Source organism: Agelaius tricolor, unplaced genomic scaffold, assembly GCF_023055355.1.
Source record: "Agelaius tricolor isolate 1412-34295 unplaced genomic scaffold, bAgeTri1.0.p SCAF_14, whole genome shotgun sequence".
NCBI classification, from domain to species: Eukaryota; Metazoa; Chordata; class Aves; order Passeriformes; family Icteridae; genus Agelaius; species Agelaius tricolor.
This window is the reverse complement of record NW_027269274.1, coordinates 14,393,112-14,417,866: the sequence shown is the minus strand read 5'-3', so window position 1 is coordinate 14,417,866 and position 24,755 is coordinate 14,393,112. Positions and strand designations below refer to the sequence as shown.

At 54.9% G+C, this 24,755-nt stretch overlaps 2 protein-coding genes across 6 annotated transcripts in view; one reads left to right on the top strand and one right to left on the bottom strand.

Annotated features, from left to right (window-relative positions):
- Window positions 1–11,855, top strand: part of DNAH1 (dynein axonemal heavy chain 1) — a 71,674-nt gene extending 59,819 nt beyond the window's left edge. For 2 of the 3 annotated variants that reach the window (XM_071439834.1, XM_071439835.1), the window contains exons 56-79: window positions 204–395; window positions 855–1,022; window positions 1,294–1,485; window positions 1,904–2,035; window positions 2,251–2,376; window positions 2,785–2,904; window positions 3,706–3,855; window positions 4,258–4,418; window positions 4,536–4,761; window positions 4,848–5,043; window positions 5,282–5,433; window positions 5,911–6,111; window positions 6,494–6,634; window positions 7,065–7,223; window positions 7,661–7,792; window positions 7,979–8,149; window positions 8,553–8,732; window positions 8,823–8,999; window positions 9,179–9,349; window positions 9,549–9,679; window positions 10,027–10,171; window positions 10,417–10,623; window positions 11,004–11,238; window positions 11,577–11,855. In XM_071439834.1, coding sequence (XP_071295935.1) covers window positions 204–395; window positions 855–1,022; window positions 1,294–1,485; window positions 1,904–2,035; window positions 2,251–2,376; window positions 2,785–2,904; window positions 3,706–3,855; window positions 4,258–4,418; window positions 4,536–4,761; window positions 4,848–5,043; window positions 5,282–5,433; window positions 5,911–6,111; window positions 6,494–6,634; window positions 7,065–7,223; window positions 7,661–7,792; window positions 7,979–8,149; window positions 8,553–8,732; window positions 8,823–8,999; window positions 9,179–9,349; window positions 9,549–9,679; window positions 10,027–10,171; window positions 10,417–10,623; window positions 11,004–11,238; window positions 11,577–11,698 — 3,987 coding nt within the window. In that variant the 3' untranslated portion in view covers window positions 11,699–11,855. Of the gene's footprint in view, window positions 1–203; window positions 396–854; window positions 1,023–1,293; window positions 1,486–1,903; window positions 2,036–2,250; window positions 2,377–2,784; window positions 2,905–3,705; window positions 3,856–4,257; window positions 4,419–4,535; window positions 4,762–4,847; window positions 5,044–5,281; window positions 5,434–5,910; window positions 6,112–6,489; window positions 6,635–7,064; window positions 7,224–7,660; window positions 7,793–7,978; window positions 8,150–8,552; window positions 8,733–8,822; window positions 9,000–9,178; window positions 9,350–9,548; window positions 9,680–10,026; window positions 10,172–10,416; window positions 10,624–11,003; window positions 11,239–11,576 lie in introns of all 3 variants that reach the window. The other variant, XM_071439836.1, reaches the window with a different exon arrangement.
- Window positions 11,856–11,990: 135 nt separating this feature from the next.
- Window positions 11,991–23,752, bottom strand: BAP1 (BRCA1 associated deubiquitinase 1). Of its 3 annotated transcripts, none has more exons than XM_071439837.1 (17): window positions 23,624–23,752; window positions 21,348–21,377; window positions 21,195–21,249; window positions 20,429–20,561; window positions 19,931–20,050; window positions 19,397–19,458; window positions 19,185–19,327; window positions 18,576–18,654; window positions 17,805–17,928; window positions 17,363–17,480; window positions 16,877–17,064; window positions 16,403–16,536; window positions 15,335–15,801; window positions 15,058–15,215; window positions 14,260–14,352; window positions 13,666–13,738; window positions 11,991–13,396 (listed from the first exon to the last, which is right to left on the bottom strand). In XM_071439837.1, exons 1-17 carry the CDS (start codon window positions 23,658–23,660, stop codon window positions 13,263–13,265), a joined length of 2,148 nt encoding a protein of 715 aa, XP_071295938.1. In that variant the 5' UTR covers window positions 23,661–23,752; the 3' UTR covers window positions 11,991–13,262. The 3 variants fall into 3 exon arrangements, with proteins under 3 accessions (XP_071295938.1, XP_071295939.1, XP_071295940.1); XM_071439838.1 differs by having other exon boundaries at window positions 15,112–15,215; XM_071439839.1 differs by lacking the exon at window positions 19,931–20,050.
- Window positions 23,753–24,755: the final 1,003 nt, after the last annotated feature.

Genomic DNA, 24,755 nt, shown 5'->3' with positions numbered 1-24,755 from the left:
TTCAGCCTATGTTTGGTTTGCTCCATGCCCTTTCTGATAACCAACTTTCCCTTCAAATGCCTCTCTCCTTCCTGCCTGTGTATTGCATCCTTGAAGTGTCCTGCCTCTGGTCCCAGTGTCCTCTGGCCCAGCTGAGAGAGGGATGAGCACCCCATCTCCCAGAGAATCAGGTTAACCCCCTGTTTCCCATTTGGGTTTTACAGGTACGAGCCCTGCAGCGGCCTCCCCCTGGTGTGAAGATTGTGATTGAAGCTGTCTGCATTATGCATGGAAAAAAGCCCAAAAAGGTGGCAGGAGAAAAGATAGGCACCAAGGTGGATGATTACTGGGAGCCAGGCAGGGCCCTTCTCCAGGACCCAGTGCAGTTCCTGAACAGCCTGTATGATTATGATAAGGTAAGCAGTGGCAGAAGGAAGCTGTGGCTGGGATCAGGTATTGCCTCACACACCTCTTCTCACAGCAGTAACAAACTGAGCTCCTTGTGGGCAACACCCTTCAGCATGACCAAGGACAAGGGTGTATTTGGCCTGGAAGGCGTCATGTCAGTTGGGTACACTGCATTGCCCTGGGCAATGGGACCCAGACACACAAGTCTTCACATTCTGTCCCCCTGCTCTTTTGTGGGAAGGAGCTAGATAGAAGTGGTATGGGAAAGGATTTACCCAGTCCCACAGTTGTGTCTCTCAGACCTCAACATGCAGTCATTTGATTCCTCTTGCTCCAGTATGATGCCTTGACCATCCTATCAGGTCCTGGGTCCTGCTGCCTCTGGGGGAAACTGTTAGGAGATCAGTGATGAGCATGCTAGAGATCTGACTGAGAAGAGTCTCCTTCTCTCCCACCGTTCCTTGCAGGACAACATTCCAGACAGTGTGATCAAGGCCATCCAGCCCTACATTGACAATGAGGAGTTCCAGCCAGCTGCCATTGCCAAGGTCTCCAAAGCCTGCACCTCCATCTGCCAGTGGGTGCGTGCCATGCACAAGTACCACTTTGTGGCCAAGGTCGTGGAGCCCAAGCGGGTAAGAAACTGTGACTCAGTTGCCTTTGGTGTTCAGGAACACAGCACTGGCAGCTCCCTTCTGCAGGAGCTGCTGGGAATCACTGCATTCTGCAGGTCAGGATGCAATACCTTCGTCATCCAGGGATTGGATTGACTGAGATATTGAGATATCAGTAGCTAGCACTTATCAGCAAGAGCTTTTAAGGAAAACCAACTCTTGCTTCAAGATCTCTGGCTTTTGGGGGAAGAGCCTGACCACATTCCCACTGTTTCCTTGTGAATGTCCCCAGCAAGCCTTGCGGGAGGCAGAGGAGGACCTGCGTGCCACCCAGCTGGTCCTTGACGAAGCCAAGCAACGCCTGAAGGAGGTTGAAGATGGCATTGCTGCCCTGCAAGCCAAATACGAGACCTGCAAAGCCAATAAGGAGGAGTTGGAGAGGAAGTGTGAGCAGTGTCTGGAGAGATTGGCCCGTGCTGATGTGGTAAGGGACAGTGCTAGCTTCTGCCTGCTTGTGTGAGGCAACTCAATTCCAGATCAAGCAGCACAGTGGTGAAAACATCCATGTGCCTGCAGCTCATGACAATCCTAGGCTGAAGCTGCCTGGCCTGATCCCAGCAGCTTAACAGGACTGGAAAGCTAAGCTAGCCAGGCACTGATGTAAAAAGCTGCTGTCCTCCCATGCACAGCTTCCTCAGCTAACAATAGGTCTCCAGGACATCTGAAAGCAGCCCAGTAATCCCAGGACTGAGTGCTTGAAGCCAAACAGAATTCAGAATGTGTCAGGGGCCACCCCAACCTCTGGTCACCAAAGTCACCTGCAGCATTACCCAGAAAGCAGCAGGTCCAGGACACAAGGTTAGACCTCAGAGAAACTCTCACACGTGCAACTTCTCCCACAGCTCATCAACAGCTTGGCTGACGAGAAGGTGCGCTGGCAGGACACTGTGGAGAGCCTGGATGACAAAATCACCAACAGCTCTGGGGATGTGCTGTTTGCAGCTGGCTTTGTAGCCTACCTGGGCCCTTTCACAGTAAGTGTGCAGTGGTCAGCATGCAGTTTACAGCTCTGCTGTCCTGGCCAGGGAGAAAGGAATAGGACACAGGGCTGCGAGATCCCTCCCGGATCTCTGTCCACTTGTGCAAGAGGCTGCACAGGGCCCATTTGAATGGGAACAGGAGGGTTTAGATACTCACAATAGACTGGGTACAACTTAAAGAAGGTCTGAGATGGTGTTTCTCATGGCAGGGAGACTACCGTGCAGCACTGTCCAAGGAGTGGATGGAGGAGCTGGCCAACAATGACATTCCCCACAGTGAGGATGCAAGCCTCATCAGCACCCTTGGAGACCCTGTGGAAATCCGCTCCTGGCAGGCAAGTTTCAAAAAAACCCAAACCAAACAATACTTGAGGAAGAAGGGGCCTCAGGTAAAGTCCAAAACTGTCAGCTCAGCACTCACCAGGATCCCCTGGACCAAAGGACAGGCCCCCACACCAAGCAGCTGGATAATGGCCACACTGCGGAACTGGAATTGCTGCTAGGCCTGGGCAGCAGCAAAAAGGGGATCAGCCTTGCCCTGTAAGGCTTGTCCTTGGCCATAGCCTGCCCAAGCCTGACCCCACAGCACAGCCCCACCCCAGGGCTTGGCTGATAGCAGAGGTACCTTCACCACCATGCCCTGTCCACCCACTGGAAGCACTCGGGGCCAGGACAGCAAGGGCTTCTCTCTGGTCACCTGTGTGCACTACCAGGTGTGCCAACAACTTTTTCTATTCTGTTAGATTGCTGGTTTACCCAACGATGCCCTGTCCGTGGAGAATGGGGTAATAACCCGGTTCTCCCTGCGCTGGAATCACTACATAGACCCACAAGGACAAGCAAACAAGTGGATCAAGAATCTGGTAAGAGCTGTGGGGAGGAAAGCCAGATCTGCCAGGACAGGGGAAACAGCTTTCTGTCATGAGCTGTGCAGAGCAACCTCAGGCTTTGGGCTCTAGAGCTGCAAAACCCCATGCTGTGCCAGCCCAGCCCAACCAGCACCAGACAGTCTCCACACCCACATTCATCCCAGGTGGATTTCCCTTCTCAGGGAAGGCAGCACAGGGCAGGAAGAGCCCTCATATAAGCAAACAAGGCAGCAAGCAAATCCCATTCCCACTCTGAGGGGTGTCCACTAACATTCTGGGAACCTTCACCTCACAAAACAACACCAGCATCTCCCAGAATGGTTTTCAGTTTTCTAGCACAGAGGGATGAGGGAGGCATACCTGGCTGCTGAGTACATTCCCTACTGCCAAAGTGCTGAAGACACTGACCAGCACCTCTTCTGCCCTTTTAAAGGATCAGGCAGGAAGCTGAGGCAGCTGCTCCTGTTTTGCTCCCTGAGAGCTTTTCCCACCCACCTGCTCTTACTTTGTAGGCTCTGACCTGAATTAGCAGTGTGAGGCTCCAGAGGGGTATGGCTCTGTGAAGGAGCTGGTCCCTATTTCCCCCTTTTCTGCTACCTCATTCAGCTGTCTCTAGTTCCTGCTGATGTGGGATAAACTTCCCAAAATGGCCAAAGTCTAGCTGAGCAAGAAAACCTATTATTTCTGCTGCCCAGAGAGTTAAATCAGGCCAGTGAGAGGTGTACTGTGCACCAGAGCTGGATGTGAAGGTGGCAGGACACCACAGAAACCCTGCCCCGCCCTGCTGCCTTTCAGGAGAGGGAAAACAGCCTGGAGGTGGCCAAGCTGAGTGACCGGGACTTCCTCTCCACTCTGGAGAACACCATTAGCTTTGGGAAGCCCTTCCTGCTGGAGAACGTCGGCGAGGAGCTGGATCCAGTCCTTGAGCCTGTCCTGCTGAAAGAGGTCTGGTGTCTCCCCTTGGCAAGGGGGGCAGGGGGTGCCTGGCTGAGCTGTAAGGGCCCAGCTGGCCAGGGTGCCATGGGGTGGGGTGCATTTGTAGGTCTCCGTGGGCAGACAGAACTCACATGGATGGGTGAGTCCCATGCCTTGGCCAGGGCTCCAACACCCTGACAGCCTCCTGCTCACACTGGTGCTCTGCCAACAAGCACCTCTGCTGGGAGGCAGGGCCATGAAACAGCTGCTGTCTTCATGTTTAGGCCTTTAGTTCCACAGGGAAGCTTGGAGCTCCTCTGTCCTGAGAGCCTTCTGACTCTCCTGACTGTAGAGTCCAGGGCAGAGCAGGATGCCTTCCCTCACAAGAGGGAGCCATCCCAGCTTTCCTGTATTTGTCCTTCTCTGGTACAGACCTTCAAACAGCAAGGCAGCACTGTGCTGAAGCTGGGGGATACAGTGATCCCCTACCATGATGATTTCAAGATGTACATCACCACAAAGCTTCCCAACCCTCACTACAGCCCTGAGGTCTCCACAAAGCTCACCCTCATCAACTTCACCCTCTCACCCAGGTACCTGCTTTTACCCCGTTAGTTGCCCATGCTGCTCAGCCTCATTCTGCGGTCCTCAGACCCTCGGGCATGTTGTCCCCTCACCTGCCACCCTCATTTCCATGGCTTTTGTTGCAGTGGCTTGGAGGACCAGCTGTTGGGAGAAGTGGTGGCTGCAGAGCGGCCTGACTTAGAAGAAGACAGAAACCAGCTAATTGTCAGCAACGCCCAGATGCGTCAGGAGCTAAAGGTGATAGAAGACCAGATCCTCTATCGGCTCAGCACTTCTGAGGGAAACCCTGTAGATGACTTGGAGCTCATCAAAGTGTTGGAGGCATCCAAGCTGAAGGCGGGAGAGATCCAGGTCAGAAGTGAAAGGTGCTGTCCCCCCTGCAGCTGTGCATCCCCTGCCAGCACTCCACTAACCATGACATCGCTTCTGTCCTCCAGGCCAAGGTGGCAGTGGCAGAGCAGACAGAGAAGGACATCAACATCACCCGCATGCAGTATGTGCCTGTGGCTGTCCGCTCGCAGATCCTCTACTTCTGTGTCTCAGACCTGTCCAACGTGGACCCCATGTACCAGTATTCCCTCGAGTGGTTCCTCAACATCTTCCTCCTGGGGATCCGTAACTCTGAGAAAGCAGGTGCCTGCCCAGAGCAGCCCTCTCTCCTCTCCTCTCTCCTCTCCTCTCTCCTCTCCTCTCTCCTCTCCTCTCCCTCAGCCCACATCTGCACCCGGTCTGTGTGTGAGAGCAGCATCTGTCCTTCCTGGGCAGGGTGTGGGTGTGCCTCTGTGACCAGGAGCCCAGAGGTGATGCGAGGGCACCCTCCACATCCCCCATGGCACCTGCCATCCTTGTCTGGTTGTTGCCTTTTTTTCAGACGAGCTGACGGAGCGGGTGAAGAACATCAACAACTACATCACCTTCAGTCTGTACTGCAATGTGTGCCGCAGCCTCTTCGAGAAGCACAAGCTCATGTTTGCCTTCCTGGTCAGTGCCCGGATCCTGATGAACGAGGGCAAGATCGATATGGTGAGCAACTCACCTCAGTCCTTGAGGGGATCCCATCAGGGCAGCTCGGGCACAGCCTGTTCAGCCCCTAGAACTGTGTGCTGGGTGGGAAAGGAGCCTTGTTCCCTGGGGTTAGTGACAGGCTTGGCAGCCTGCTGGACAAACACAGGGCCTCTGTCTTTATTCAGCTTTCCAACTGTTCTCTGTGTCTACATGCAGAGCTGCCTGAATCCCCTGCAGCTTTTGCCAGTTTGCTGCCTGACTGCTGCAAAGGTTAATGAGTTTAGAGGGAGCAGGCAGGGGTTAGCAGAGAGTGGCAGCTGAGCAGTCACTATGTTGATCTCACCAGACCCTCCAGCTCAGCTACTCCTTGACACACACACCTGGCAGGAGAGCAGCCAGAAGGATACTACAGGATTTTAATTGGATATGGCACCCTGTGCCGTGGGCTCAGGTGGGTGGGCTATTATCCATGACCAAATCCTATCCTGTTCCCAGGATGAGTGGCGGTACCTGCTGTCAGGAGGGGCCATAAAGGAGATGAAGGAAAACCCAGCTCCAGCCTGGCTGAATGAGAGAGCATGGGGAGACATCCTGGCCTTGAGCAGCTTGAAGAATTTCTCTGGCTTTGACAACGATTTTGCAGGCAGCCTTGAAGGGTTCAGGACCATTTTTGACAGCCAGAGCCCTCACAGGCAAGTGTCCCCTGCTTTGTCAGCTTAGGTCTACTGCCCATGACATCCCTGGGAGAGCAAGAGGAGCTGATACAGCCACAGTGCCAGCTCTGCTCCGAGTGCGGGGCCATGAAGGGAAAGGATGAGGCACTGCCTTGTCTTCTCAGGGGTGACCATTGCCCAAGGCAGAGCTTTATCCCAGCAGAATTTGCTGTTTCCCCAGTGGAAGCAGTTCTGGCTTGCCTGCTGATGGTTTCAGAGCTACAGACAACAACTTCAGCCAAGGGACTGGAAGGTCCTTGTCCCTTATGAAGCCCCAATGGCCGCTGCAGGCAACTTGAGTACTTCTTGTGGAGTGTGGGATCTGGCACATCCCCCCAAAATGCACCTAATTGCTTTGCAGAGAGCCTTTGCCTGGGAAGTGGGAAGATGAGCTTGATGCCTTCCAGAAGCTGCTGGTGCTGCGGTGTCTGCGTGGAGACAAGGTCACCAACGCCATGCAGGACTTCGTGGTGCGGAACCTGGACCAGCGCTTCATCGAGCCACAGGTAACCAGCCAGGAGCAGGTGCTGCTGGGGACAGGAATGGAGCAGGAGGCCTCAGGCTTGTGAGAAATGGGCCACCCATTGCAGTGAGGGTGCTCGTGGCCCTCTACAGCCACAGTGTTCCTCCCACAGCTGGGGAAATACCTGTGTCTCAGATGAGGGATAGCCTTTCTGCTGCCCACCAGTTAAACCACACCAGGAGGGGGCAGATACTGCAGGTGTACAAGGGAAGAGTTCAAATGACAGATGGGAAAGTGGTTCATGGTCTGACCATATTGCAGCCAGAGGAGAGCTCTACGTGGTTCTCACTGATCATGTTCCTGGCCTTGGCACCCAAGAGGACACTGGAGCCTCGGAGCTGGAGGCCAGGAAGGTTGAGGAGGTGCTGAGGTGTGTTCCACTACAGCCTCTCCACTCTAACTCTCAATTGCAGACCACTGACCTCTCAGTCGTGTTTAAGGAGTCCACTGCCACCACCCCCCTGGTGTTCGTGCTGTCCCCAGGCACTGACCCCGCTGCCGACCTCTACAAGTTTGCTGAAGAAATGAAGTTCACACAAAAACTCTCTGCCATTTCTCTGGGCCAAGGACAGGTAAGCTGTCAGTGCATTCCTGGAACAGCAGTGTCCTGGCACTCATATCAACTTCACCAAGCTCCAAGTAGGTCAAACACTTGCAGCACTATGAAAATACCCCCACGCCCCAGGACCCTTACTCACCAACCTTCTGCTTCTACCTCCTTGGGGTGGGAGCTGCAGCAGCTTGCACTACAGTGCCTTCTAACTTCCTAAATCCATCTGTAGTCCTTCTATTCCCTCCACCCTCCCTCACAGGCTTATAAAAGCTGTAAAAAAACATTGCTGTGCCATCAAACAGCAAAGGTCCAGCTGAGCCATGGGGGCAAAGCCAGGCCATAGCTCTGGACAGAGGTCCTTCCAGCCAGCTCCAGGGAGCTGCCTCCCTGTCCTGTTCAGCACAGCACAGAATGCCATGGGAAGGGTCTCCGAGCTCTCCCTTTCTGCCTCTGCAGGGCCCCCGTGCTGAAGCCATGTTGCACAGTGCCATGGAGCAGGGCAACTGGGTCTTCTTCCAGAACTGCCACCTGGCCCCCAGCTGGATGCCTTCACTGGAGAGACTCATTGAGGCCATTGACCCCAGCAAGGTGAGATGTTTAACTGAGCAGGTGCCCACTCTGAGGATAGCAGGCAGGAGGCTGGAGCCTGGGAGGAGCCCAGCTCTAGTTCAGACCCATCCATAGGCTCCTTGTAGAACCAGAGGGTCAGTGCAGGAGCAGCTGCAGGGGCTATGCCTGCACCCTCTGAGCACTTGCTGCCTTCTGGACCTCCAGGTGCATCCAGACTTTCGCCTGTGGCTCACCAGTCTACCAAGCAACCACTTCCCTGTGTCCATTCTCCAGAATGGCTCCAAGATGACCATTGAGCCTCCCCGTGGGGTCAAGGCCAACCTGCTCAAGTCCTACATTAGTTTCAGTGATGACTTCTTGAATTCTTGCTCCAAGGTAAGACCCAGATTGTGCTTTGGCTTGCTGTCCCCATTCTGTGCCTGCTCCAATCTATGCTTTCCACCTGGGAAGCTCCTCTCTAGGCATAGATCTTCCTCCCCATTAGAGAATCCATGTGCTAAAGGAGGTGTTTCTCATAAACTCACACCTGTAAAGAGCCACTTGGAAGTTTTACTTTGAGAAACAGAAGCAACAGTATTTCGGAGGCCTGGCATAAGGCACTTACAAGGAGTGAGTCATGGACTTCCCCAGCAGAGCACCAGTGACTGAGGTTTCCCCCTCTCCAAGCTCCAGTTGGCACTCCTGAATTGGCACATTTGCTCTGCCAGGTCCCAGCAGGACTCAACTCCCTCCAAGGATGTCTCCTCCCAAGCTGAGCAACTCTCCCTGTTTCCCACAGGTCACAGAGTTTAAATCCTTGTTGCTGTCACTTTGCTTCTTCCATGGGAACATGCTGGAGAGGAGAAAGTTTGGACCTTTGGGGTTCAATATCCCCTATGAGTTCACAGACGGAGACCTCCGCATCTGCATCAGTCAGCTGCAAATGTTCTTGAACGAATATGCAGAAATTCCCTACAAGGTGAGAGCTGCCCCTCCTGCGAGGGAACAGGCTCATGATGCAGACATGGATCAGAACCATGGATCAGAACCATGGTGGGGTCTCTTGCAGGTTCTGAAATACACAGCTGGGGAGATCAACTACGGCGGCCGCGTGACCGACGACTGGGACCGGCGCTGCATCATGAGCATTTTGGAAGATTTCTACAAACCTGAGGTTTTAAGTCCTGACTTTGCCTATTCAGAATCAGGTGTCTACAAGCAGATCAGTACCTCTTCTGACCTCAATGTAAGTACTCAAGTCACAAATTGCAGCTCATTGATCCAGGGGGATTGTCACAGTGCAAAGGGGATCTCTCCTCTCTGAAACCCATTGCACTTTCAGGTCCCTGGGGGAATATAAGTTTGTAAGAACCTAGGGATTTTCAGCTGATCTTGGTCCCAGAGTCTTTGTGGATTCCTCTCCAGGGCTACCTCCAATATGTCAAGGGCCTGCCTCTCAATGACAGCCCGGAGCTCTTTGGTTTACACGACAATGCTGACATCACCTTCGCTCAGAACGAGACCTTTGCACTGCTGGGGGCCATTTCACAGCTGCAGCCCAAGACCATCTCACTGGGAGGCCGCAGCAGGGAAGAGGTGGGTGCCCCAGTGCTGACAGTGCTCTGGCAGCCAGTGCCCAGCGTGGGCAGTGAGCATAAGCACCAGCTCTCAGCAGGTGCCACTCTGCCTGCTGGGTGCCAGCGACGGCACTGCCGTGCTGGCATTAGCTCTCCTCCTTCTCAGCAGCCCTGGGGCTGGATTAGAAGGATGCTGACACTTGCTGCTTTCCTTCCAGATTGTGGAGGAGACCTCCAAGGACATCCTGGCAAAGCTGCCTGACACCATGAACGTGCAGGAAGTGATTGAGAAATACCCGCTGCTCTATGAAGAATCCATGAACACAGTGCTGGTGCAGGAGGTGATCAGGTAAAGCTCCTGTGGGATCACGTCCTAGGGAACAGCAGAGATGTGCAGGCCCCTGCTGCCACCCACCTTTGGGGAACCTCAGTACTGAGCACAACAGTGGGGTTGGCAGTCACACTACCAACTGTGTTGTCCCAGCCACGACCTTTGGCTGATTGTGTCTCCATCTGTAACAGTCAGCAGTTTAGGGCTGGGGGAGCAGCTGTGAGACCCTGTTGAAGAGGATTGGGGCTGGGAGTTACATGGAGGAGCTTCACTTGTGTATAAAGATCCACACCCCCTCTGGGCAGACAATAGGTGATAAAACCACTGCAGAGAGTCACTCTGCTCCCTCTGCCCTTTCTCTGTAGGTACAACAAGCTCCTGGAGGAGGTTGCCTTAAGTCTGAAGGATTTGCTGAAAGCTCTCAAGGGCCTGGTCGTGATGTCCTCTCGGCTGGAGCTGATGGCCAGCAGTTTGTACAACAACACTGTTCCTGAAATATGGAATGCCAAGGTATGTACCCCAGCCAGCCCAGCTGCTGCCAGAGCTCACCCAAACCAGAGGAATGGGTTATCAGCTGCTGCTGGACTGGGCTGTCTCACATGGAGCTGGCTCTTGCTCCCCTGGCACGGAGGTGTCTCCTGCCTCGTGCAGCTCCCAGTTGTTCCCAGCCCCTGGGCTCTGGGCAGCTCTCAGAGGCACAAGGTCTAGGCTGTCCTTGAGTGCATTCAGCACCTCCCTCTGTGGGTTCCCCACAGGCCTATCCATCCCTGAAGCCGTTGGCATCCTGGGTGAACGACTTGGTGCAGCGGATTGAATTCCTGCAGAACTGGATCAGCCATGGGATCCCCTCTGTGTTCTGGATCAGTGGATTCTTCTTCCCCCAAGCCTTCCTCACCGGGACACTGCAGAACTTTGCCAGGAAGTCTGTCATCTCCATTGATACCATCTCGTTTAGCTTCCAGGTCAGTAAATCAGGTGGAGAGTCTGAATTTATTTGGAATCTCCTGCTAGAAAGCCACAAAGGCCACAAAGGCCCTGACCTGCCCAAGAGGTGAAGCCACCAGGCTACCCAGCTGCCTATGGCTCTATCATCCTCTTTGTGCTTGGATACACCAACCCACCCACATTGCCAGATACCTCCCCAAGGCTGGCAGAGGCTTCTGCTTCCAGACCTGCCCCCATGCCCCTCCACCAGCCCTGTCCCAGGCTGCCCCTCTGAGAGCTGTGGCACGCTCTCTTTTGGCAGCGCTGGCTTAACTAAGGGCTGCTTAAGAGGCTTCTGGGGGCTGAGCCGCCAGGGACACGCCTTGAGCCAGGGCCCGGCGGCCCCTCCCCGTGGCAGGTCATGAAGGAGTCGGTGAAGGAGCTGACGCAGCAGCCCAAAGTGGGCTGCTACATCCACGGCTTGTTCCTGGAGGGCGCCCGCTGGGACGCGGCCGCGGGTAAGCTGGCCGAGTCCCGCCCCAAGGAGCTCTACACGGACATGGCTGTCATCTGGCTGCTGCCTGTCGCCAACCGCAAGCCTCCAGAATCCGGCTCCTACCTGTGCCCCATCTATAAGACTCTCACTCGCGCAGGTAGGTGCACTAAAGGCAGACTTGCAGAAGCAGGGGAGCTGCAGGAGCGGCTAGGAGGGGCAGCAGGGAGTTCCTCCTACCATACATGGGCACAGAGAAGGCACTGCTGGCAGTGGCCAGCCAGGGAGAAAAGATTTCTCCTGCTGCGGTTGAGGAGATGGAGCAGCAGGCCCCCTGGCTCTGCAGCAGTGCCCATGGCCAGGCTCTGCTCAAGCCCACAAGCCTGCTTCCCCCAGCCCTGCCCAGCCAGTCACCGGGCTTAGGGTGGGGACAAGGGCTCCTGGGTGGGGGCAGTGTGCAGCAGCACCACCCTCTCACCCTTGCTTCCCCCATTACAGGCACGTTGTCAACAACGGGCCACTCCACCAACTACGTGATTGCTGTGGAGATCCCTACGGACAAGCCAGAGAAGCACTGGATCAAACGGGGCACAGCCTTGATCTGTGCCCTGGACTTTTAGCCAGAAAATGCAGTGAGCCAGCCCAGGAACCCACTGCAGCTGAGGGCCTGAGCTGGGCTGCTGCCCCCCTCTCCTCCTGCCCTCCTTCTGCTGAGGTGAGTCCTGCCCTTCCCCTGTTGAAGTGTCAATAAATGGAGCCTGGTATTGTTGCACACTCCCCATGATTACTTCAAATCTCTAGACCAGAGATGAGCTGCCAGCAGGGATAACGGGGCCTGAAGCTGGCACATGGTGCTCCCAGCCCCACTGCCCTCCACCTCCTTCCCTCACACACTTCTTCCATGGCTGGCCATTACAGACAGGATAGCTTTATTCCGTCAGATAGATCCATTATTTACAGCACTTGATATTAGACACAGCAAGAGACAGAAGGATTTTCTTTCCTTCAACAAATACCAAAAGAACTGTTTCATAGTCAAGATCTGCACACATATTGAAAAAATTCAGTCCTCTCCTGTGGCAGCTCCACCTCAGGACAGTGCTGGGGAGCAGTGCTCACCTCTGATATCTCATCTGATTTCTGCCAAGCTCCTGGGGGCTGGCAGGAGGCAGCCAGGCTGTACCAGCAAGCTCTGGTTAGCAGCCAGCCAGGGGGAAGAGATGTGGGGGGGTCCCTCTGCTGCTGCCCCCATCCCAGCAACCCTGCCAAGAGGCTTTACCAAGCCACAGCCAGAGTCCACCCTCATGCCATGCCCAGCACCTGATCTGTTCACAATTCACGGGATTTCTCTGGGGCCTGGGGCTGGTGCAATGCTGTGTGACCCATAGGCATTGCCAGGGCCACAGAGCTGGTTCCAGGGAGAGCAGCCAGGGCAGGAAGAGGCACAGGCCACTCCCAGCACTGCCACAGAGGGCTGGGGACAAGGCCCAGCTCCACAGATGAGTCTACCCACCCTCATCCAGCAACAGAGCTGCCATGGCCTTCTGGGGAGCCAGGCTACATGGGGAAGGTGTCACCACCCCCAGGAGCTCAGCCAGCACCAGGCACTGCAGTGTGGGGTGGGTGCAAAAGTGGCTCTGTCCTGGGGCCACCTTGTTAAGAATGGCCAGAGTCTAGGTTAGGACCAAAAATCAGTGTGGAGAAAGGAGGGAGAAGGATAGAAAACATGAACATCATGAAAACATGAACATCCCAGGGAAGCACAGAGCTGAAGGCCCGGACACAGGAGGACACAAGCCACAGCCAGCTGCGGCCAGCACAGCCTCACGTGGGCATTGCCAGCGTTCCCACAAGGCCAGACCCATCCCCAGCTGGGTGGGCTCCTTCCCTCCAGTCACAGTCCTCAGCCAGGGCACTGAGACAGAGGTGACAAGGTCTGGCTGCTGCCATGGCATGGTCAGGCAGCTGAGCACTCCAGACTCCCTTCTGCTGCAGGGACTCCTCCAGACAGGTTCTTGCCTTTCACAACTTAGGTGCAGAGAAAACCCGATTTCCCTTTGTCCCCAGGCTCCACCTGGGCAGAGGGCTTGTCACTGTGGTCCCTCTTCCTTGGGCAAAAGCTAACATAGATGCAAGTGCCAGTGCCCAAAGCCCCAAAGCCCAACTGCTGTTTGCCAGCCTTGGCTACTGGCGCTTGGCCTTGTAGGGGCGGGAGCGTTTCCGGCGGTCCGGCTTCCTCTGCTTGTGCAGGCGGCCGATGCTGACTCCCTGCCGCCGGCGCACCGAGATGTTCTGCTCCACCAGGCTGGCCAGCATGCCTGCAGGGAGAGCACACACACGGGCCTGGAGGGCTGGCACTACCCCTGCCACAGGGCAGCCCTGCCTCTCTCACTCAAAAGCCATCAGTGGGTACCTCTTGGGACTATAAAGTGGAAGGAGAAAGCAGAAATCTGTGGCTCCCGAGATCGAGCCTGTGCCCCAGGCCTGGCCTGAACAGGAAGCCAGGCAAGGCGAGCAGCCCAGGCTCCCAGCTGCTGCTCCATCACGCTGAGTGCCCCAAACCCTCTGCCCCATGAGCACAGCTCACCTTCCTGGGCCAGCATGGATATGAAGGTACAGATGAACTCATCATAGTTGTGGGTTCTCCTCTGGTCATCGATCTACAAAGACAAATCCACAAATAATCCACAAGCAGGGGGCAGGGAGACGGGAGAGTTTAAGGTTAACAGGGGACAAAGAAGTGGCATGCCTGGCACAGCCCATGGACTAGGGCGACTGAAGCAGGAAGGCACCCACCTCCCAGCCTCTCTTGGGCCAGTGCACAACTGGGACTGTCTCCATCCCAGTTCAGATGCCAGCATGTTCCACAAAGAGCAGCTGGGAAGGGGTGAAGGTGGACAGAGGAGGTATCTCTGCTGACTCTCCCAGGCCTCCTATCAGTGCTGGTGTCCATCCCAGCACTGTATCACCCTCCCCCAGGCTGCCAGTGCTGGCCCAGGGCTGTGGTCTGTCCTGGTAACAGCTCTGCCCCACTGGGCTGTTTGGTAACAAGGAAGAGACTCTGAATGTTCCTCATCACCATTCTCAGCTGAACCACTCTCCCTCCATTTTTACAAAAAACCACCCCAGACAAAAGCCTTTGGGAAGCTAAATCAGCAGTGCAAACAAGCCAGCAGCACACCTTGAATTTCTTCCTCTTCTCTACCTCCTCCTTCAGGCAGGCCTCGTAGTTTGCAATCTCTGCTTCCACACACTTGAGCAGTGCCAGCAGCTCCTACCGGGATCAAGCAGACCAAACATGAGCACAGACCCAACCACAGCCCAGAAGCCAGCAGGGTGAGCTGGCAGGTGCTCATCTCTGTGTTAGGAGAGAGATGATTCATCAAAGGAAAAACACTTGCCAGGGGAAAACAAGGAGATCAGTTCATTGAAGGGAATTCACTATGGCTAACCCCAGGCAAGGTGAGTTCTGCCCCAGCTCCAAGGTTTGGGACAGGGGAAGGGCTGCCTGTATCCCAGAATCCACCCCCTCACCCTCCACCCACAGGGCCTGCTTCCCCTCAAAAACAAAATCTGAAGACTTCCCTTTAGAATAGCAGTTTCTACCCAGCTCTCCTCCAGGCAGCCCTTGGTGCCCTTGTGCTGCCTGAGCCTGCTGGTGCCCCTAGCTAGAGGGCACAGACAGGCTGTGAGTTACCAGCAGGATGGGACTTGGGGTGCAGGATCTCACCAGCTCCTGGCCCAGAAGAGAGCATAGCAAGCTGAACGTCTCAGCTGCAGAGACAGGGTCTGTGCCCACTACCAAGGCAAAGGTCCCCGAGATGACGCAAGGCACAAAACCTGCACTGCCCTGTGCCTCGAGGCACAGCTGCGACGACACGCGAGGGGACACCGTGCACATGCAGTTCAGTCACTGCCAGCGCTGCTGCGCCTCCGGGTGAGCTCCACGTTCCCAGGGCTGTCGCAGCACAAAACTCACCTTGGGAGAATACTTTTCCCCCCCAGGGTGATCACTGGTCCTGCCAAGTCCCACCTTCTCTTTGCTGTCACTGGCCTCACTGCCCTCCTTCTCCTCCAGTTTGATCGCAACCGGGGCCTCTTCACCGGGTTTGATGGAAGAGGGGGAGTTTTTCCCATCTACACACAGGGGAAGGAAGCATTAGGAGCCACCACAAAGGACTGGCATCACCCCCGAAGTCAAAGGACACTGTCCTGTCAGCCCAGGCAGGACACCAGCCCCTAGAGCAGGCAGTTACCTGCAGCAGCCAGCGGGCAGAACACGCCATCCTCGGTGAGGTGCAGCAGGCCGGAGCTGACGATGGGCCCCAGGTCCCTGACGGCGCGGTTGTAGCGCAGGCAGTCGAGGCGCAGCAGCCCGTCCTCCTCGCCGAACAGCACCTTGGAGATGTGCGAGGTGACGGGGCTGGAGGGGCGTGTGGGGTTGGCCGAGCGGATTGGGGAGCGCAGCGGGGAGTTGAAGGCGCTGCCGATCTCGGAGGCCGTGTCCGTGCTCTCGTTGCTGGGCGTGGGGGACGGCTGGGAGTGCGTGACCACAGCCACGGCGGCGCCCCCGCCGCTCGTCTTGATGGACAGGGGGATGGAAAGATCCTTCTGAGATTCCTTCAGCTTCTCAGCCAGGACGTTGATGGTGTTGGGCTGCAGGACAGAGAGCTGGCCATCTGCGGCCCCTGCCACATGCTCTTGCTTCACTTTCCTCTTGTACCTGCCCAGAAACACAGCAGGGGAGGTGAGTAGCTGGTGGAAAGAGGTGGGGGCCCACCAAGGACACTGCCAGCTCTGTGCTCAGCAGTCCAGGCTGCCTGCTGGCACAAAACAAGGTCTGAAACATTTCAACATCATTCCCAGTGTCACCAGCTTCTCTTGCAGCACCTCAGCACCACTGAGCCACTCAGCCCTGGGGATCCCTACACTGCTGGGGGGCACAGGGTGCTCTGTACCCCCTGCTCTTCTTCCAAAGTCCCCAAAGCTCCCTTGCTGCGACCCCAACTTCCTGGCCTCAGAAGCAGTCTAAGCACACCAACACTGTCACCAGGAGCAGAACTGGCAATGAGCACTGTGGAACCAAGGTTCTTCAAAACCCCAAAGCCTGCTGCCAATACACAGTTACTCTCAGGAAGCTGAAATTCAGAGTTGGCTGTAAAGAGCTACAGAAGAACTTTACAAAACCCAGTGAGTGAAAAGTAAAATGGCAGGTGAAGAGAAGAATGGAACTATCAAGATCTAAGGAAGGAGGTTAGGGAAGTCCTTGCTGATGGTTCTGCAAATGTCAGCTCCCAGCCCCCACCCACAGCTCAAGCTGTCACCTGATGGCTGAGTTGGTGTTACGAACTTCCTCCTCATCATCATCATCATAGTCATCCTCATCATCCGAGTACTGCTGGTGCTGTCGGACTGGGACCCGGTTGCGACCCACTCCTGCTGCAAGGTCTTCCTCCTCCTGCAACACACCACTGCTGAAGGCCTGCTGGCAGCAGGGCAAGGAGGAAGAACCCAGAGGACTCGTCCTCAGTCCAGCCCAACACCAGGACTTGGCTCTTTTGAAACAGGGACCCTTCCCCATTTTTGTTCAGTTGATCCACATTAAGGTAAACCTCCTTTGTCAGGTCAGTCTTTATTTACCCTCTCCCCTACCAGCCTGGGTTAGTGCTGGGCCAGGGTGGCTGCAAGGCAGGGCCAGGCTTAGGCCAGCTGACAGCTGTGGTCCCACAGAGGGAGGGGGTGCAGGCAAAGAGCTCAGCTTGAATCAGCTGTGCTGCTAGCCTGGCACTCCAGCCTACCTGCATGGGGGACTTGGCATAGTTGTGGTTATCCAGGAAGGCTGGCAGTCTCTGCACAATGGGGTTGGGGTTTGCTGGAGGGGCCCCATTGATGCCGCTTGCTGCTGTCTTTGGCACCGGTTTGGATTTGCTGGGCGGGCTCTGCGTGGCCGTGGGGTGGCCCTGGCTGGTGGCTTCATCAGTGCCATCTGCCACACAAGCACAGCACTGCCTTTCATCACCAGCACTGTCCCCTCTTACTCCTTTACCGCCCCTTACTCACCCTGGTGAGAGAAGAGCTCTTGCACTCTCCCAGACCACCACAACCACCTCCATCTGTCACCACTGTCCCCAAACTCCAGCCCTCCCACTTTCAAGATTCACATCCTCCAACACAGCCCCAGGCACACAGGCATCACCATGCCCCAGGTGAGCCAGCTGTTGTCACCACCCTGCACTCACTCCATGGCAGGCCAGGCTGGCAACACTGCTGGTACAAGGCCCTACCTGGATGAGTGCTCTCTGGAGTCACGGTCTTGCTGCTGGCTGGCTTTGCCTCTTCACCAGGCTGAGACTCCTGAGACTTCTGGGTCTGGATCAGCTCAGGCTGAGTTACTCGGATAAGCTGTAAAGCAAATAACAGAGAAGCTGCATGCTGGACCAGCAATGACCCAAACCACATCCTTCCCACTCAGGCACTGCAGAGCTCATGAGGGTGAGCCAACACCAAGTGCCCAGGCACACAAAAGACACAGGTGAACCACCTCCCAGGTGAGCAGAAAAAAAAAATGGCCAAGCAGTGAGGCTGGCTATGTCCTCTTCCCACAAGATTTTTCCCAAGGCCAAACCAAACCCCTAACACCAGGGCCCTGGCAGCACAGGTAGATGCCCTGACAAAGCCTATTCCCCACAGCAGCCCTGCACTCCCTCAGGGGCTGGGCTGTCCTACCTGCTGCAAGGCCTCCAGCACAGTCTGGCGGTTCATCTTCAGGATGTGCAGTTTGGACTCGTATTTCATCCTCCGGTCAGGCACCACGGCCATCAGGTTGAAGCGGATGTCATGGTACGGCTCCCTGCAGGAAGGGCAGCAGCCCTCAGCCACAGGATTATGGTGACAGCCCCATCCCCACCTCCTGCCAGGCACTGAACACCAACACACCCATGGCTTCTCCCCAAAACTAGGTCAACCTCACAGTGGCCAGTGAAGCAGTACAAGGTTTCTTCAGCTACCACACAAAACACTCTCAGAGTCACAGGTTAGCTGAGGTGGGAAGAGACCTATGAGACTCATCTGCTCCAGGTCCTGCTCCAACCATTATCACCCAGAGTTAGTCACAGGACAACATCCAGACAGCTTCTGAATAGCTCCAGAGATGGAGATTCCATCTTTAGGCAACCTGTGCCAGTACTGTCAGCCTCATGCCCAAGCATCCAAGAGGCCCAGCTCAAGACCAGAAGCACCACTCCTTCTCCTATGGACTTGAGCTAACACAGACCTAACCAGGCCACTCCTAACGCTGTGCAGCATTTGCAGGGACTCTGCATCATACAGGGAATGCATGCTCTGCAGGCAAGAGAAAGCAAGGAGCAGAGCACCTGCACCTCTCCATAGGCAACCTCCACCTCCATTTCCACAACCTGCCACTCAGAAAGCATAGGACAAATAATCCAGGGGAATATGGCAAGGGGCCAGCGCTTGGCCCATGTGCCAGGACATTACCCTGCAGTGGCCAGGCCAATGCGCTCCATGATCACTCTCCTGGCTTTGTCCGTCCATTCCTCATCATCTGCCCACGGCCCTGTGATAACAACACACAGCTGGACTTAGCAAAGCAGGCCATGCTGAAGTAAACCAGGTACAGGAAGTGGGTACCTTACCAAAGGGACTGACAGACAGAAACCTGGCAGGGATAAATAACTGCCTGAATGACAGAACTGAGGGGTCAAGTTGTAAGAGAAGGGAGTAACCTGGGCAGCCCAGTGGGATCTGTTTGGACCAGCTGTCTCAATACATAGTGGTTATTTGGCACAAGGAGATAAATTCTCCTTGCTATATGAAGTTATTTCAGAGCTGAAGGACCTTATGGCCCTGAGCAAGTGGGAGGAAAATGGCAAGGCTGGAAAAACAAAAGCAGTGCATTTAGAAATAGCTGCTTTCTAGGCACAGTCCCCAGCACACAGGCTCCAAAATTAGCTGTCAAAACTCAGGAGAAATCTGGGAGCGATTCTCCACCAACACCAGTTAACACTAAGAAATGAAAAACAATACACTTGGACACCCCAGGGTGCTATTCACCTGTGTCAGCAGGCAGGGCCAGGTGGCTCTTACCGTGGTCAATGGGATAGACCTTCAGCCCATCGAGCTCAAAGAGCCGTCCCTTGATGGGCACGTAGCTGACAAAGTGAAACGCCTCCATGGTCCGCACGGCGCTGATCCCGTTCTGCTTCTCCGGCAGATGCCGTGGCTCCGGCCTGCGAGGGACACAGGCCATGGAGAGCCTGCCTCCTCCAGATGGAGGCAGCTGCAGGCCCCTCACTCACCTGGCATGGCTGTTGTGGGCCTTGGCCAGCTCCGGGGCGTTGCCGATGGCATAGCCTTTGCTCTGCAGCCAACAGCAAGAGAGGAGAACAGCTGAGAAGTGACAGGGAACAAATAAAATGCTTCATCTTCCCACTCCCTCCCTCCATCTACCCACAGGAGCAGGACAAAAACCCTCAGGCACATCCTCTACTCTTCTGAGTTACAGGTAAAGTCCAAGATGGAAAAAGCACACCATTTCTACTGAATAAATTACAGCTGGAGAAAAACAGACTTCACAATTGGTCTGAAGGGAGGAGGACTTTTGCTTACAGGGAGTAAATGACAGAAGGCTCAGAGCTGTGCCCAGCCTAAAGAGACCAAGGCTCTGAGCACAGCAAGGCAGGAATATGAGAGAGAAGAGGCAGTTCTGCTACAGTGTGCAGCCACAGAGGCAGGGAAGGAGCCAGCTCATGAAGAGCATCACCCCACAAGGGGAGCAAGAGGCAGAACCACCTGTGCCACCCCTGCACAGCCCTGCCCGACCCTGCCCCTACCTCAGGGCTAAAGCCTTTGGTGAAATCCTTCATGCGGCTCAATGTGGGGCCCAGGTCAACATTGTTGCAGTTCAGGAGGACGCTCAGCAGGGCATGGGTGGCACAGGAATTGGGGATCAGCTAGAGAGTAACACAAAGACCAACTTAACCAGCAGAACAAGGCAGCCTTTCAACAACCCCTATGTTGACAATAATCAACTGAAAGCACTGATGCAAGAACCATCAGCACTTGTGAGAGCAGCAACCTGACCTCAGCTCTCACAGGAAGGAGGGAAATCAGTATCACTTAGTGAGCCTCACCATGCCCCATGAGCATCTCTGCTCATAGTGCAGGCCACAGCCTCCCAGCCCTCACTGGATTGCCTCCAACCTGGAGCTCAGGAAAGAGATGCTGCCTTCATGACCAGCAAGATCAGTGCAGCCTGTCAGTCCCACACTGCTTCCCTGAGGTGTCACAGGAGACACCCCACATGCACCTTCCCCCTGCCTGGAGCCTACCTGGTGAGCAAAGAACATGTTATTGACGATGTCATCGTCGATCACCGACGTCTCGTCCACCAGCGTGGAGACCTTGCGGCGGGAGCGGCGCTCCTCAATCCACTTGAACAGGAAGATGAACCCATACACAGGGCTGCACAGAGAAAGCAGCAGAGCTCTGCACCAGCCACACCACTGGGGCTGCTCTGCCCAGCATCAGAAACCTCTGTTTCACAGCACAGCAAAGAGAGAGGAAAAGCAGAACAACCAGTGCCATCTTTCTGGCAGTGACCATCCCTGCCACAATCCCCCAGCCCGACACTACCAAGGACACTCCTGCACTGATGCTCCTGGCTCAGCCTACAATCAAGCTTGAAAACTTTGGAGATTGACAAGTCTTAAGAGGCTGAAGACAAAGAAATGGGAAAATCCCCTCTGGACACTGACTGGCCACTGAATGACCCTCCTTTTACACTCACCTTGGATTCATTTCTGAGAGGCATTCAGCAATGGCTTTTAAGAAGTGACAGCCTCAAAGCCTTTTCACAGCACCAGGACAGGGAGAAAGCCCACACTGCAACCACACCACCTCTGCATGATGACAGAGAGTTAAATCCCTTGGATTCAGCTGCCCCAAACCTGAGGAAGGCCTCCTGGTCCATCACTTACATCTCAGATCTCCATGACAGACAAGCCCACACAGCCCCTCTGAACACCTGGCCATGAGTTCCCAGGCCCACAGACCACTCTGCTCAGCACAACTCACACTCTCAGGCCTCTGACTCACCCTTGGCATTTGCTCTGCAGATCATAGATCTCCTCTACCTGCACTCCCTTGACCCCTGCAGACAAAGGAGAGAAGCTGGTGTAAGGCCCACCAGGAAGGACAGGGTAATGTCAGGCACAAAACCAACTTCTCAGAAAGGTTTCTAGGACTTACCAAAATCTTCAACCAGGAGTGTAAAAAGACCTGAAAGGAACAAAACCAACAGGTTACTTCTGTCTGAAGAGAGCAGAGAGGAAATCCACTGCCATCATCCCCTGAGAGTCCCACATGGTCCCAGGCCAAGGCACAGCCAGAGAATCCACAGCAGAGTGGCACCAGGATCACACCCAGTCCCAGCAGTGAGGCTGCTGAGCTCAGAGTGCTCCAACTCCCTTCATCCCTCCATCCCCACTGACCATCCTCTTCCTCAAGAGGACCTGAACCAACTCTTTCCTGACAGAGCCCACTGCAGCTGGCCTGCCAAGTGAGCAGCAGGGAGCACCTAATTCACACACATACACTTGTAACCAGAGAAATAAATGACTGAAGATATCACAAGATACTTTAAAAAAAATATCATTTCTGTTCATGTTAGTGAAAATCATGAGGGGAAATCCAGATCACAGCAACAGGGCTGCAGGGAAGTCCAAGGGCTGAAAGAAGCTCATCTTCATCTCCCTGTCTCTCTGGGGGGAACCAGATCCAACAGCCTGTCTCTAATGGCTACAAAATTCAGGAGGACATAATCAGGGGCACAGAGACAACCACAAGCAAACAAGGATTATCAGATATCTGAGCAGCAGCTGCCCCTCTGATGCTGGAGCAAAGGCAGTCAGCCCAATTTTCAGGCAGTCACTCTGCATGTGGAGGAAGCGAGTTCGAGACTGGAATAACAAATCTGCTTTTTTAGCTCCCTTAGAAAGGCTGCTGAAAGCCTGGGAGGAAGTCCAGGGAATACCAATAAGAAGGATTAAATCCAGAGAAACATGTCTGTAAGCAATGAATTTAAGGACCCTGATGTATGTGACTCAATTAAGAAGAGCCCAAGGGGCTTCCACACCGAAGCTGAAATTATTAAAACAGGAAGGAAACTCCTGGGAGCAAAAAATCTTCATTAATTGAGCAGAAAACATTGTATTTCTTACAAAATGCTCAGTGAGAAGCAGTATGCTGTGGAAATAGCATGCTTCAAACCAGTGGGAGGCCAGGCCATTACACCACACCCCATCACCTTCCTGGCCCCTTCCAACCCCACTTTTTTCTCTGGCATATTTCAGCATTTCATTTTTCCTCAGCACCCACAAGAGGCACAGCCCTGCTGCTGACAGCTCTCCTGGAACACTCCAACACCCACACCACATTATATGGCTTGGCTGGACACATCCTGGTGTCCCCAAGCTCACATAACACTATGCCAGCAGCCAGGATGTCCCCAGGGCTCTCTTCCCCACCCAAACCTGGATCCACCGACCCTTCCTGACCAGTAAAGCACCCGCAGATTCCACCCCAAGCCCTACTCAGAGCCAGTGGGGAGATATTCACCTACTGGGATGTGCTGGAAGCTGAGAGCAGCACATGGGTCACTCCTAACATCTGTCCCAGCTGCCACCTCTGCATCCAGACTGCCACATAGCCAAAAAACCCTGCTTGTGCCCAGAGAGACTGTCCCCCAAGCAAATAACCTTCCCTCCCAGCTGTGGGAATCCAAACCATGTCCTGGGACATTTTTCCAAGATGAAGGCCAAGAGGGGAATGATTTCAGCCTCTTCCAAGTACCAGTAAAGAGAATAAAGGACAGCAAAATTGGGGGTGACTGGGACACCGACACCAGACAGAATCCTTTGCCGAGTGCAAGAAACAAGGATAACTCCAGAGGTCACATTTCTTCACCCACAGCCCCAAAACCTCACCACCCCATCCTAGAGAGCAGCTCCCAGCCTTGCACAGGACAGCCCCATTCCACACTACAGGGACTCAGTTAAAACAACGGGCTAAAACTACATTTCAGACAATACCAGCATCGGCCCTGAAATCCCAACCCCTGAAACAACTCCATCACTCTGCCACAGCATCCACCCCAGGGCAGCGGGAAGGGGACACCCCTGATTTGTGCTCCCGCACCACCCCAGCCTCACCAGTGCACCCGCAGCCCCAGCCCCCCAGAACTTCACCTGCACACCCCATACCCGCACCCCCGCCAAACTTTACCAGCTCACCCGCATCCCCAGCCCCCCCAAAACTCCAGCCATACACCACAAGTCCCACCGCTAGCACCCCACACGTGCCCCCACACCCCCAGCCCGCCCCTGCAGCCTCCCCGGCCCATCTGCCACGTCCCCCCCACCCCGGCCCCGCCGCCCGCGTGTCCCTCAGTGCCCCTTCGCCCCCCCGAGCTGTGCCTCGGCCCGTCCTCAGCCCCGCCCGCTACACGGTGCCGTGCCCGCGCTCACCGGGGTCGCTCTCCAGCTCCAGCCAGCCCTTATTCATCTTCCCGCGGGCCGGGCCGCGCCGCCATGTCCGGGCCCCACTGCGGGCCCCGCCGGCGCTCGCTGCTCTGCGTCATCGCGCGCCGTGACGTCACACGGCCGCGACACGCGGACGCGGGGGGACGAGAGCGCGCGCAGGCCCGGGAACGGCCCGGGGATGGTCTGGGAAACTGCTCAGAACAGGGGCCCGGAATGGCCCGATGTTCCCTGGAAAACTGTTCCGAGCTCTTACTGCTACCCATACATACTGTAATGTTGGTTTTTCGCGAATATTAAAATGGATTTTACATGTGTGGTGTTAAAGCAACTTTGTTGTAAAGATACAGTTTTAACTTCTGCTGTTAATTGAGCTTGGTGAAATAGCTGATGTGAGTGTGCCTTTGTTAAACTCCCTGCTGGGATGGGATAACATCCCATGGACACAGGATGAGGACACCTGTACAGATGTGCCAGCCATCAGCACTCCCCTTCTGAAGGCACTGTGGGCCAAAACTGCAAGTGGTGATAAAATGGACCAAACCCACAGCCAAGGAATACACGTGCTCTAAAAGGGTGGCACTAAGGAGGAGCCATGCTAAACAGTTCTTGGAATATGTAAAATAGTTCAGGGAAAAGTTTACTATGTATAATTGTTTATGCATATGTAACAGGCTGATGCCATAGAAATGGTACATAAAGGGTGTTTCCAATAGAGCAGGTGTGCTCTTGGCTGAGACATGCCCGGCCATAACAATCTTTGCTTTATGGGCTTTGTCTCCTATTGGCCTTCATTAAACTGTTTAAAATTTCACAGGACAGTGAACGTGTTTTTCACATTCTTTCTGGCGCAGGGTGTGCAGGAAGGATGGATGTCTGGAGCTTATTGCCTCTAGAGCAGTAGGGTTTGTCACATCTCTCTGTGATTCCTGGTGACTGATTTCCAGCCTCTCTTCTCTCCCTTTCCTCACTGTATGCTGCTACTTCCCTTTATTGTCTGGGGAGTTCAGCTATTGGCACATGCTCGTCAGCTTTATGCCTGCAATTCTCCAGACATTTTGATACTCAGTGCTTGTTCAGTTCTGCCCTGTGCCTCAGGGACCCTCTGCTCACTGTGACA

Coding starts and splice junctions, on each gene's coding strand:
- BAP1 (XM_071439837.1), bottom strand. CDS start 23,660: ATGAATAAGGGCTGGCTGGAGCTGGAGAGCGACCCCG. Junction 16,537..16,876: donor ATGCCAAGTCCCCCATGCAG/GTAGGCTGGAGT, acceptor GGTGTGTTGCAG/GAGGAGGAAGACCTTGCAGC. Junction 13,397..13,665: donor ATCCATGCTGGCCCAGGAAG/GTGAGCTGTGCT, acceptor CTCTCCCTGCAG/GCATGCTGGCCAGCCTGGTG.